This window comes from Giraffa tippelskirchi, chromosome 9 (assembly GCF_054371585.1).
Source record: "Giraffa tippelskirchi isolate mGirTip1 chromosome 9, T2T-mGirTip1v1.2.pri, whole genome shotgun sequence".
NCBI lineage: Eukaryota > Metazoa > Chordata > Mammalia > Artiodactyla > Giraffidae > Giraffa > Giraffa tippelskirchi.
Window position 1 is genome coordinate 70947837 of NC_137283.1, and position 13797 is coordinate 70961633.

General features: G+C 41.9%; 1 protein-coding gene across 5 annotated transcripts in view; it reads right to left on the reverse strand.

The window, feature by feature from the left end:
- KCNQ5 (potassium voltage-gated channel subfamily Q member 5) overlaps positions 1–13797 on the reverse strand; it is a 600369-nt gene that overhangs the window by 117148 nt on the left and 469424 nt on the right. For all 5 annotated transcript variants that reach the window (XM_081530759.1, XM_081530757.1, XM_081530760.1 and 2 more), the window contains exons 4-5: positions 8521–8696; positions 7840–7965 (exon numbers count right to left, since the gene is read on the reverse strand). In XM_081530759.1, coding sequence (XP_081386885.1) covers positions 7840–7965; positions 8521–8696 — 302 coding nt within the window. The remainder of the gene's footprint in view (positions 1–7839; positions 7966–8520; positions 8697–13797) is intronic.

A 13797-nucleotide genomic window follows, 5' to 3' on the forward strand; every position in this document is an offset into this window, starting at 1 on the left:
ACTGTATTGAGCGTCATTCCATTTTCTGACTCCTTCCAGAGCCCCTAGGATCTATGCTCTTAATATCTGCTGGTTAGTAGAATTTAGAAAATTTATGTATTTATTTATATACGTATTTACTTATTATTGATTCATAGTCACTGATTTTTGATCATGGTGCTGACAATGTCACTGGAAAGGTCATGAAGTTTTGAATTCAAACAATTAAAAGATACATTTTTAAAAAGTTCCAATATCTCTTTCGGACTCATTGTGACCCCATGGATCGTAGCCCACTAGGCTCCTCTGTCCATGGAATTCTCCAGGCAAGAATACTGGAGTGGGTAGCCATTCCCTTCTCCAGGGGATCTTCCTGACCCAGGGATCAAACCCAGCTCTCCTGCTTTGCAGGCAGATTCTTTACCATCTCAGTCACCAGGGAAGTCCCTAAACAATTAAAAATCACATTTTTAAAATGTTCCAATATCTCTTGCAGTGCTGTTTTAGCAAAATACTATTTTAATTGGTTGTCACACTTCATGACTAGAGGTGGAAGCCGGCAGAGCAGCCAGACTGGGCGGGTCGGGAGGAGAGGGGCAGCCTGCTCTCCCTGCGGCCTCCCCGAGTGGGCTTCGTGGTGCCCGTGGCTTGTGCTGCCTTTCCAGGTGGACATTTACTGGAAGGGGCTGCAGCAGGCGGGAGCAGCTCAGACGAAGTTTTGCCCTCAACTGCAGTCATGCAGGTAAGGAGAGATTTTCTGAAAGCCTGTGGGTTGCAAATATTGGCAGAAAGGGGTAATTATGGTAGCAAAGTCGGAGGTCTGCTCCGAGTCCCTTATTGGGTACAACAATCACGTGTTTTCTCCCTGAGGAATAATACTGCAAAACAATGGAAACTCGGGTCCAAGCTTTCCTCAATTTTTTTTCTTTAATGGGATGGTAGGTGCTGTGTCCAGATTATAATTTAGAGATAGGTTAGGCTACAGTTAATTGCTTGTTTTCAATAGCACAATTAATTTGAGACCAGGAGATATAAATCTACCTTCATTTCTTCAAGCAACAAATTAACGAATATTTATTGGTCTGGTTTTGAGGACACAGTCATGAATAGCTGTTTATAGCCAGTGCATTCATGTGAGCAAATTAAAAATAGACTATTCGTAGATTTCCACAGTACAGTATAATTTCTCCCTAAGGGGGGGGTCCTTTTAAAAATTATTTTTATTTTATTTAATCTTTTTTCTTCCAGTTTTATTGAAATATAATTGATACACAGCTTTGCAGAAGTTTAAAGGGCACAGTACAATGCCCTGACTTGAACACATCATGAAATAATTAACACAATAAGTTCAGTGAAAACCCATCATCTCATATAGATACAGCATTAAAGAAATGGAAACAAATATATATATATATATGTATATATATATATATATATACACACACACATATATATATATATTTGTTTTAAAAACTCTTAGGATTTACTCTGTTAACAACTTTCATATATAATGCACAGCAGAGTTCGTTATACTTATTGCATGGTACATCGTATCCATGGCACTTATAGCTGGAAGTTTGTGCCTTTTGACCATCCTCATTCAATTCCTCCACCTTCCACTCTCTGCCTCTGGTAAACACACATCTGGTTTCTGTTTCTATGAGTTTATTTGTTTGTTTTTGAGGCATAATTGACCTAAAGCCCTGTGTTAGCTCCTGTTACACAACACACTGATTTGGTATTTCTATAACATTTTGAAACCATCACCAAGGTAAGTCTAGTTACAATGTCACCATAAGAAGATATCATACAGTTATTGGCTATTTTTCCCATACCGTACCCTTTATACCTGGGACTCACTTACTTTGCACCTCTCAATCTCCCTCGCCTATTTCTTCCCTCTCCCTCCTGCTTTGCCCTCTGGCAACCACCTGTTTGTTTTCTGTATCTGTAACTCTGTTTCTGTTTTGCTATGTTTGTACATTTGTTTTGTATTGTAGATTCCACATGTAAGTGAAATCATATGGTATTTGTCTTTCTCTTTCTGACTTATTTTGCTTAGTATGATAATCTCTAGGTCCATCCATGTTGCTGTAAATGGCATCATTTCATTCTTTTTTATGGCTGAGTAATATTCCACTGTATATATAAACATATCTTCTTTATCTATTCATCTGTTGATGGGCGCTTAGGTTGCTTCTATATCTTGGCTATTGTAAATAGTGCTGCTATGAATAAGAGGTGTATATATCTTCTCCAGTTAGTGTTTTTGTTTTCTTTAGGGTGGAATTATGGAATCATGTGGTAGTTCTAGTCTTAATTTTTTTTGAGGAATCGCTATACTGTTTTCAATAGTGGGTGCACAATCTACATTCCCACCAGCAATGCATGAAGGTTCCTAAGGGGATCCTTTCAGGGGGAAGATTTCTGTCAACAGCTGTCAACGATCTCCTTCTCCCTCCCCCGTCTTTCCTCCTCTCAGCTCTGTTTCTCTTCTTTCTTGTCTCTTTTCTTCCCTTCTCTTCTCTTTGGGCTACTTCCTGAGCATACAATTTCACATAGTAGCTAGTCATAGAATCTGTGACATTAATTTTGACATTTGGTCATCTTGAACTAGTAGGTCAGAAAGATTTTCAGTCTTTAAACATTGGAAACTTCACGGTGGTGGCATCATAAAATTCAGGTTTGGCTGTGGCAGGGAGTTCAGGGCATTGGCATTCCATACTGTTCTTCCAGGCTTGTGGTCAAATAAGTAAAAACAGTGGTGGTCACATCTATCTAGTATTTGAGAAAGTGAAACATAGTCCTAGTCTCACGTGAAACACAGAGCAACTTTGTGTTTGGGTACTATTATTTTCTCAGTTTTATAGCGATATTAAACGATTGCTTAATAGCACATCTCTACTAACACTAACGATGGGGTTGGAACCCTTGTCTCCTGACTATAATACTGTTTTTTGTTTTTAAATACAGCACATGCTCAGTACTATTGGGTAACACTGAACAAAAGTGTCCAAAGTTGCATATGTGACAATTTTAAGAACAGATGTCTTAGGAAAGAGGTCTCCAGAGATTCATGCCCTATATACCCCGTAAATGCCCTAGGTGTGGAGCTTGGAGAGGTTAATAACTGCTAGGCTGCAAGGGAAGGTATTGCCTGGGGTATATGCCTCAGTTTTCACTTGGTTGTTAATAATCTTGAATAGTTAGAAGTAAAGCTTCTGATTCCATCAGATAATGCATTGGTAGTAAGAAACACTTATTTACTGTACCAGCAGACTTACTGAGTCAGAAACCAATAGCTTCTAAGAGGCGGCAGAAAACACTATCTCCTGGTAAACCTGATGGAGGGAGGGTTGATTCTCAGAAAGGTGACCAGTGTCATCAAGGACAAGGATATCCTTGCTCTTTCCACAAATCGGCACCATTTCCTATTCTTAGATTTTGTAGGGGGATGAACTCATGGTATACATATGGGCTGCATAACCTGTTGAGTGTGCATTACCTACAGAGCCTTCTATACTGTTGCTTGGGAAAAGTGTCAGGTTTTAGAGCAAATTCTAGGATTAACTGGCCAACACCAAATCCTCTACATGCCTGGAGGAATCATGTCAAGCACAGGTCTCAGGTGGAGGCTATATTCAAAGTAGGTTTACACCTCAAAAGTAGGTTTATACCGCTGCTGCTGTTGCATCTTTAAAGAAAACCCATAACACCATCTTCATCATAGTCAGAGTGGTAAATAAAAAAAGGACAAGTTGGCCTTCAAGGATAGGGTCATTACCAGGAAAAACTACTTTAGGAGGATGGGATCTTAAATTATTCCAGAATAAATCTAAAGCAAATCAAAAGGAGGGAAGATAATAACAGGAAAGAAAGATGTCATAATAAAAAATAACTCCAGGAAAACCTGTTCTTTGATTATTGCAGAATAAACCTAAAGTAACTGAAAAGGAGGATAATACTAACAGGAGGTGATGTTAAACAGAGCTCCACCGAGCAATCAGAAGACCCTCTCCTCCTATAGCTGCCTGGCTCAGCAACGTCCATCATCAATGCCTCTTCAGTTGCTCCTTCAGAGTCCAGAACATTATTCATCGAAACCCTGACTCCCAAAGCCCTTCTGTCCTGAAGCTGTAGGTCTGTCAGGAAGGGCATTGCTCTCTGCTCCTTTGCTGTAGAGGTTCCCTATATCCATTCATGCAGCCCTCATCTTGGTTGGGCACCTGCCAGGGGCTTAACATCAGCCCTTTCTATGGACTATGGGCCAAGTATTGTCATCTATTATTATGGGAATGGTTTCCAGGGACCAAAGTTCTCTGAACTGTTATTGCTTTGAGCAGTGCTGATCGCACTACGCATTCCTCCTAAAGTTGGTTTGGGGACAGCATCTTCTTCATGGAAGAGTTTCACATATAATATTTAGAATTCATTGAATACTGTATCTATAGACTATAAATTGCATTTTAAACTAAATGTCGCTACTTCAGGCTTTTTTTTTTTTTTTTAATAAATGGGGATTTCCTTTTATTCTCCAAAGCCCAGCACTAAGAAATGCACCAAATCAGGATTCTTTCATTTCCTTCATTTTCCTATATTCTGGATGTTTCCATGCTTAGCAAGGTGTGCCTTACATGCAACATGGACAATTTTAACTAAAAAGATTTCATTGAGGTCTTCATTAACATATAATAAAACATAGAGTATTCCAGGGGCTTCCCTGATAGCTCAGCTGTTAAAGGATCCACCTGCAATGCAGGAGACCCCGGTTCGATTCCTGGGTCAGGAAGATCCACTGGAAAAAGGATAGGCTACCCAATCCAGTATTCTTGGGCTTCCCTGGTGGCTCAGCTCGTAAAGAATCCACCTGCAATGTGGGAGACCTGGGTTTGATCCCTGGGTTGGGAAGATCCTCTGGAGGAGGGCAGGTAACCCATTATAGTATTCTTGCTTGGAGAATCCCCACAGACAGAGGAGCCTAGTGGGCTACAGTCCATGGGGTTGCAAAGAGTTGGACATGACTGAGTGACTAAGCACAGTGGAGTATTCTATATTTGTTTTATTTCACATTGGAGACCAAATATATGTTCTTCTTATAAGGACAGAACCAGTAAGTTCTCTTGTTTGCTTTTTATGGATTCAGACAATTTCATTAATGAGTTAGTTAATATCAACAAACCCACTGTGGTCCAACAAGGCCTTTTTTATTCCTAGAAGCTCAATATCTTAGAATATTTTTGCTTCTGTATTCAAGACTAGATTTTTTTTTAAAAGAGATATAATTAGGCCATTGAAAGATTCTGTTAAGTACAGGTTAATGAAGTGAAAGTCACTCAGTTGTGTCCAACTGTTTGTGACCCCATGGACTGTACAGCCCGTGGAATTCTCCAGGCCAGAATCCTGGAGTGGGTAGCCGTTCCCTTCTCCAGGGGATCTTCCCAACCCAGGGATTGAACCCATGTCTCCTGCATTGCAGGCAGATTCTTTACCAACTGAGCTATCAGGGAAGCCCTAAATACAGGTTAAACTTCAGTCAAATAGCACTACTTGAATGAAATCAATGAATAGATTGCTTCTTTTCCCTGAAAGGCACAGAGATGACCTTTGGAAACATGCTACACGGGTTATTCTGGCAAAGAAACAAGCTGGTGACTAAGTACATTGAGAGTTTCCCACACACGCTCAATATACAATGCAGCAGGAAGGAGATTAGTAGGAAGGAGAAAGGAAGATGGATGGAAGGAAGGCTAGAGAGTTGCCAGGTGGATCCACCAGCAGCTGCACCTCAATACAGAGGGCGCCCAAGGGTCTCAGTCACTCATCCACATTAGGATCTTCACAGCGATGCAAAAACTAAAATTCAAATCACTGTCTTCTCTTTGCTGGCTAGAAAGACCTCCTTTTTTGCTCAGTTAACTCAGTTTATCCCCACTATAAGTCATACATTTTCATTTGTTCTCAACACATAAAAAGTATTTTAGGCATGTCATATGACATCTCTCTTTTGGGTTTTCCATTTCCTTCTTTCAAAGTGGTCATTATTGCTTGTGGGGGAGGGCAAGGAGTTGGAAAGGAAATTATTAAACCAGCAGGATGCTTTGTTATCAGCAGCACAATCTTGTAGACATTTAGCTCTGACACTCTAAGGAAAAAGAATCTTAATCTTCAGATGACTATACTTTTGATTCTTATTCATCTTATTGCTGTTCTGCTATACCAAGTTCTGCTTACTTCAAGCCCTGATGATTTACCCTCGTCTTTGATGACAGTTCTAGTCCTCACCGATGAGCTTCTGACAAATAGCAGAATGGTGCAGCAGTGAGCTCCACAAAGCAAACTGGCAAACAAACTTACTAATGCTTCAGTCACAGTTTAAGAAGATGATGCATTTTTATTTTGGCAACAATCTAACACTCAAGAAATATTACCAATGATTTATAAGAGAACAGGGAGAAGGCAATGGCACCCCACTCCAGAACTCTTGCCTGGAAAATCCCATGGACGGAGGAGCCTGGTAGGCTGTAGTCCATGGGGTCGCTAAGAGTTGGACACGACTGAGCGACTTCACTTTCACTTTTCTCTTTCGTGCACTGGAGAAGGAAATGGCAACCCACTCCAGTGTTCTTGCCTGGAGAATCCTAGGGATGGGGGAGCCTGGTGGGCTGCCGTCTATGGGGTCGCACAGAGTCGGACACAACTGAAGCGACTTAGCAGCAGCAGCATAAGAGAACAGATTTGCTGAACCAAAGAGACTCTTCAGACAACTCTAACTGCTGTTGTACTTTCACCCTTTCAGAACATATTAAGGAATAAAATAAAAAGAAATATAGTTTACACATTGTATAAAGCATTCCTTTCTCCTAAAACATTCTTATTAGGGTACACAATTCAATGACTGTTTAATAAATTCTTTACAATAGAAAGACAATTTTTGCTTCAGTGGAAAACTATGTGTTGTTTAGAGTACATTCTTCTTGGTTATCGATTTCTGATTTTATGGGGCAGGCTCTACACCTTTCAAGGCCTTTGAGCTATTTTATGACTGTGTAAGTTGCAGCAGGAATGCAGAATAATTCTTGTCTATAGATGTGTAAATAAATCCTGTCTGGTGGGGGTTCCTCTGACTTCCTGTTTTCACTGTGGAAGAAGCCAGGTTTGCCTCTGTTGGCACATTCAATACTCCTAATCTATATACACTTCCGTTCTTTGGATAGTCCTCTGAACTGGCTGTTACATCTTCCTAGTTCCTTCATTGATAATAACTTAAAATATTTACACATGCTTTATTTTCTATGTGTATGAAAGTCATGTTTTAACTTTTATTTGTTTGGAAAACTATCTTTTAACAACAATATAAAGGAAAAAGAATAGAAAATTTTGAAACACAGTGTCTGTAATCTCTGATCTCACAGATGGTTACCACACTTTTCTCTGCCATTTTGTACCATAATTTTACTCATAGCTTTTGTTCAGCTACTATTTCTTTTTCTAAAGCCTCAGATAAACTTTCTGATGAGTGACAAACAACACAACAATTTGTACTCCAAAGCTGTGCTCCACAAAGTTAAAACAAATAAGTGAGCCCGTGAACATTTTAATCAAGGTTAAAACATTATTCGTTTTTATTTTGAAACAGCCTGGCACTCAAGAAGCAGTAGGTTGATTTGTAAGAGAACTTTGTTAGACCTAAACAGATGAGGCAACTCTTCAGAAAATTATAAGTGCTGTGTAGTTTCACAAAACTTCCCTTTTGGAAGTTCATGCATAGTTTTACTGAGGCCACTCATGGGAATCACTGCACTGTATTCAAAGGAAACATCTCACAACATCCCATAAATAAAACCAGATTTTTGCACTCACCGTGCCCCACCAGAGAGCATCCGCGTATGTAGAAAACTCCTTATTAGCATCCTTTTCCACCAGGTAGACAAGGAAAGATGAAAAAATCAGAACCAAAAATCCTATGTACCAAGCTGTGATTAATTCCTAGACATAAAAAGAACGAGAGATTTTTTTAGAGGTGAAAGATACTTGACACAGGAACAAAGCCAAAATCTGAGCATGATTTCATGTCTTTGACTACTGCTTGGATATTTATGGTGGTGGTGGTGGTTTAGTCGCTAAGTCGTGTCCGACTCTTGCGACCCCATAGACTGTAGCCTGCCAGGCTCCTCTGTCCATGGGATTTCCCAGGCGAGAATACTGGAGTGGGTTGCCATTTCCTTCTCCAGGGGATCTTCCCGACTCAGGAATCGAACCCGGGTCTCCCTCATTGCAGGCAGATTCTCTACCGACTGAGCTATGAGGGAAGCCTTATAGATACAAAAAGAATGAGATTTTTTAGAGGTGAAGAATACTTGAAACAGGAACAAAAAATCTGAGCATGATTTCATGTGTTTGAGTATCGCTTGGATATTTATGGTGACTTTTACATAATCCACTTTGTCCTTGCATGGCTTTAGTCAGTTTCTGAAAAGCCTAAGTTTGCTTTCGAAGAGTTTGGCGACCAGGAGGGCAGCGGCGAGGAAGGCGCGAGCTCACCTTGCTGTGCGCGTAGACCACGGAGCCCAGCAGCTTCCAGGTGCCGCCGCGCCGGTCCATACGCACCATGCGGAGGATCTGCAGGAAGCGCAGGCTGCGCAGGGCCGACGTGGCGAAGATGTTACCCTGAGTTTTGGCAGAAACGACCGCTATGGAGGCGATGAGGACAATGGTATCTGAAAGAAACAGGTTGAAGCAGCCGTAAGTCACACGGCCAGGAGGTTTTTGGTTCCCAAAGAGGATTTCAGAACGCGTCACTTTGGACCTATTTGGGGCCCCAGGAGCAGAACTTGAGCTCCAGGCAGGCGCCCGCCACGTGGGCTCTGTGATGGCCGAGGAGCGGAAGGTGGACTGGGCCTTCTGCTGACTTGTTCTTACCCCTCGGCCGTTCTCTGCTTTAGCCATCCAGTTTGGACCACTTGGTGTTCAGCCTTCGAAGAACTGGACATGGCCTTCGGAAGGTCTGGTGCTCTGGGGGGCTTAGGGCTGGGGGCACCCCTCACTGCAGTCCTGGTGTCACGGTTGGAGGGGGGTGTCCTGCCGGCAGGAGCCTCAGCCCCGAAGCTTCCCTGATGATGCCGTGGAGGCATCATAGCCTGTCCAGCTGTCAAAGTGCTGCTTCGCACAATCAAGTTTCCTGTTATCTTGCCCCCAAAGCTTGTCACTCCTTCCTACAAAAATTTCACTTCTGTTGTTGTGTCTGGAGCTTTGCAGACTGAAAGAAAGGCCTCAACTAAGCTAAATACTTCAAGCGCTCTGGGTAGAGTCCTTTATAAACTGCTGTCAGTCAGTTTTGTGTAAGTTCTGCACACAAGTTAATTGACATTCCATTTGTTATAATAGAGGAGGTAATTGTACACGCTGTGCGTGGGAATGGATATTTAATGTCTGACATATTGACATTTGGCTTAAATCATACCTGCTAAAAAGAGCAGCTAACGAAAGCACAGAAAAGATAAAGGAGGACTTAATCGCTTCAAGGGTAAATATCTGAGTGATGGAAAGTGGCTTTGAAGTGGGAGGAGTGAAGTGGGATGAATAGCCTCCCATGGCGATTTTACAGTAAGTCTGCTTGACCTGCTCATCCTCAATAAAATGTCCTTCCTGCTCCAGGTGGGCGTGCAAGGCCAGGCAGCAACACTCAGACCCCTTGGGGTGCAACCTTTACTATGTTTCTGGGGTCCTCAGGGTTAATGGCTGAGTGAATGTGGATTTTTCGTGCAGCCCAGTCCTTCATGCATGCACGAAGGACTGGCCCTGGGTGTGGACTGCGAGGATCTTTAGAGTCACTCTCTTGGTGCCCTTTTGGGTCAGGACTTGGAGAGAGGGCTGGGGGTTGGCACATGGGTCAGTGGAAGGCATTTCTACTGTTAGATCTGTAGGCTGAGTGAGCTTATGGTTGGGCGCACAGCCAGCACAACTTTCTCTCTGTAGCTATTGGAGATGAGAGGAAACTAAATACGTTAATACAAACACCAAATACATTAAGTGACTAGAAGTCAGTTGCAAAGCAGAATGTACAGTGTAGTCTTACTTAATAAAAAATACATTATACAACTAGGGAAAACGTGAGGATATACATAGAATATTAATTCTCTCTATGGGTGGAGAGGTGGGAAGAGAATGTGGATAAAGGACTTTTCACTTTTGAAGTTATTAATTTCAGTAATCTTGGAGTTTTATAACAATGAAAACATCTTTTGAAATCAGGAAAAAACTTTAAAAAGAGTTAAGTGTGAAAACATCTCTTGGTTTTCATCATTCGGAGGGATTTGCTTCTGAGACAAGTGGTTTACAGACAAAGAAACATTCCTTATATGGCCCTGCTGGATATACATTTGCTTCTATTTCTCATTGTAGTACTACTTCCTACAAGTGTACAAAAAAAAAGATACAACACCCTGCTTACTATGTTTGGAGAAGGCAATGGCACCCCACTCCAGTACTCTTGCCTGGAAAATTCCATGGACGGAGGAGCCTGGTAGGCTGCAGTCCATGGGGTCGCTAAGAGTCGGACATGACTGAGCGACTTCACTTTCACTTTTCCCTTTCATGCACTGGAGAAGGAAATGGCAACCCACTCCAGTATTCTTGCCTGGAGAATCCCAGGGACGGCGGAGCCTGGTGGGCTGCCATCTATGGGGTCGCACAGAGTCGGACACGACTGAAGCGACTTAGCAGCAGCTTACTATGTTAAAATATGAGAAATAGTTGAAATAAATAAATGACTAGTGTGGGTGCAGGAAACACAGACTTGAAATTTATTTTCTGCAGGCACTTTCTTTAGTTTTAGCGTTGTTTGTTTTTTTTACAAATATTATATTATTTTAATCCTTGTAACACCAACATTCAAGGTCAGGAGGGGCCATCGTGAGTAGATACCTCTTGTCCAAGGTAAGGAGCAACGGCTGCACTTTGCTGGAGCAGCCGTGAAGAGATACCCCACGTCCAAGGTAAGAGAAACCCAAGTAAGATGGTAGGTGTTGTGAGAGGGCATCAGAGGGCAGACACACTGAAACTATAATCACAGAAAACTAGCTAATCTGATCACACGGGCCACAGCCTTGTCTATCTCAGTGAAACTAAGCCATGCCGTGTGGGGCCACCCAAGATGGATGGGTAATGGTGGAGAGGTCTGACAGAATGTGGTCCACTGGAGAAGGGCATGGCAAACCACTTCAGTATTCTTGCCTTGAGAACCCTATGAATAGTATGAAAAAGCAAAAAGATAGGACATTGAAAGACGAACTCCTCAGGTAGGTAGGTGCCCAATGTGCTACTGGAGATCAGTGGAGAGAAATAACTCCAGAAAGAATGATGGGATGGAGCCAAAGCAAAAACAATACCCAGCTGTGGATGTGACTGGTGATAGAAGCAAAGTCCGATGCTGTAAAGAGCAATACTGCATAGGAACCTGGAATGTTAGGTCCATGAATCAAGGCAAATTGGAAGTGGTCAAACATGAGATGGCAAGAGTGAACGTCAACATTCTAGGAATCAGAGAACTAAGATGGACTGGAATGGGTGAATTTAACTCAGATGACCATTATATCTACTACTGTGGGCAGGAAACCCTTAGAAGAAATGGAATAGCCATCATGGTCAACAAAAGAGTCCGAAATGCAGTACTTGGATGCAATCTCAAAAACGACAGAATGATCTCTGTTCGTTTCCAAGGCAAAACATTCAATATCACAGTAATCCAAGTCTATGCCCCAACCAGTAACGCTGAAGAAGCTGAACTTGAACAGCTCTATGAAGACCTACAAGACCTTTGAGAACTAACACCCAAAAAAGATGTCCTTTTCATTATAGGGTACTGGAATGCAAAAGTAGGAAGTCAGGAAACACCTGGCGTAACAGGCAAATTTGGCCTTGGAGTGCAGAATGAAGCAGGGCAAAGGCTAATAGAGTTCTGCCAAGGGAACACACTGGTCATAGCAAACACCCTCTTCCAACAACACAAGAGAAGACTCTACACATGGACATCACCAGATGGTCAACACCGAAATCAGATTGATTATATTCTTTGCAGCCAAAGATGGAGAAACTCTATACAGTCAGCAAAAACAAGATCAGGAGCAGACTGTGGCTCAGATCATGAACTGCTTATTGCCAAATTCAGACTTAAATTGAAGAAAGTAGAGAAAACCACTAGATCATTCAGGTATGACCTAAATCAAATTCCTTATGATTATACAGTGGAAGTGACAAATAGATTTAAGGGACTAGATCTGATACACAGAGTGCCTGATGAACTATGGACAGAGATTTGTGACATTGTACAGGAGACAGGGATCAAGACCATCCCCATGGAAAAGAATGCAAAAAAGCAAAATGGCTGTCTGAGGAGGCCTTACAAATAGTTGGGAAAAGAAGAGAAGCAAAAAGCAAAGGAGAAAAGGAAAGATATTCCCATCTGAATGCAGAGTTCCAAAGAATAGCAAGGAGAGATAAGAAAGCCTTCCTCAGTGATCAATGCAAAGAAATAGAGGAAAACAACAGAATGGGAAAGACTAGAGATCTCTTCAAGAAAATTAGGGATACCAAGGGAAAACTTCATGCAGAGATGGGCTCGATAAAGGACAGAAATGGTATGGACCTAACAGAAGCAGAAGATATTAAGAAGAGGTGGCAAGAACACACAAAAGAACTGTACAAAAAAGATCTTCACGACCCAGATAATCACGATGGTGTGATCACTCACCTAGAGCCAGACATCCTGGAATGTGAAGTCAAATGGGCCTTAGAAAGCATCACTACAAACAAAGCTAGTGGAGGTGATAAAATTCCAGTTAAGCTATTTCAAATCCTAAAAGATGATGCTGTGGAAGTGCTGCACTCGATATGCCAGCAAATCTGGAAAACTCAGCAGTGGCCACAGGACTGGAAAAGGTCAGTTTTTGTTCCAATCCCAAAGAAAGGCAATGCCAAAGAATGCTCAAACTACCGCACAATTGCACTCATCTCACATGCTAGTAAAGTAATGCTCAAAATTCTCCAAGCCAGGCTTCAGCAATATGTGAACCGTGAACTTCCAGATGTTCAAGCTGGTTTTAGAAAAGGCAGAGGAACCAGAGATCAAATTTCCAACATCCACTGGATCATCGAAAAAGCAAAAGAGTTCCAGAAAAACATCTATTTCTGCTTTATTGACTATGCCAAAGCCTTTGACTGTGTGGATCACAATAAACTGTGGAAAATTCTGAAAGAGATGGGAATACCAGACCATCTGACCTGTCTCTTGAGAAACCTGAATGCAGGTCAGGAAGCAACAGTTAGAACTGGACATGGAACAACAGACTGGTTCCAAATAGGAAAAGGAGTACGTCAAGGCTGTATATTGTCCCCCTGCTTATTTAACTTATATGCAGAGTACATCATGAGAAACGCTGGGCTGGAAGAAACACAAGCTGGAATCAAGATTGCCGGGAGAAATATCAATAACCTCAGATATGCAGATGACACCACCCTTATGGCAGAAAGTGAAGAACTAAAGAGCCTCTTGATGAAAGTGAAAGAGGAGAGTGAAAAAGTTGGCTTAAAGCTCAACATTCAGAAGACTAAGATCATGGCATCTGGTCCCATCACTTCATGGGAAATAGATGGGGAAACAGTGGAAACAGTGTCAGACTATTTTTGGGGGCTCCAAAATCACTGCTGATGGTGATTGCAGCCATGAAATTAAAAGACGCTTACTCCTTGGAAGGAAGGTTATGACCAACCTGGATAGTATATTTAAAAGCAGAGACATTACTTTGCCAACAAATGTCCGTC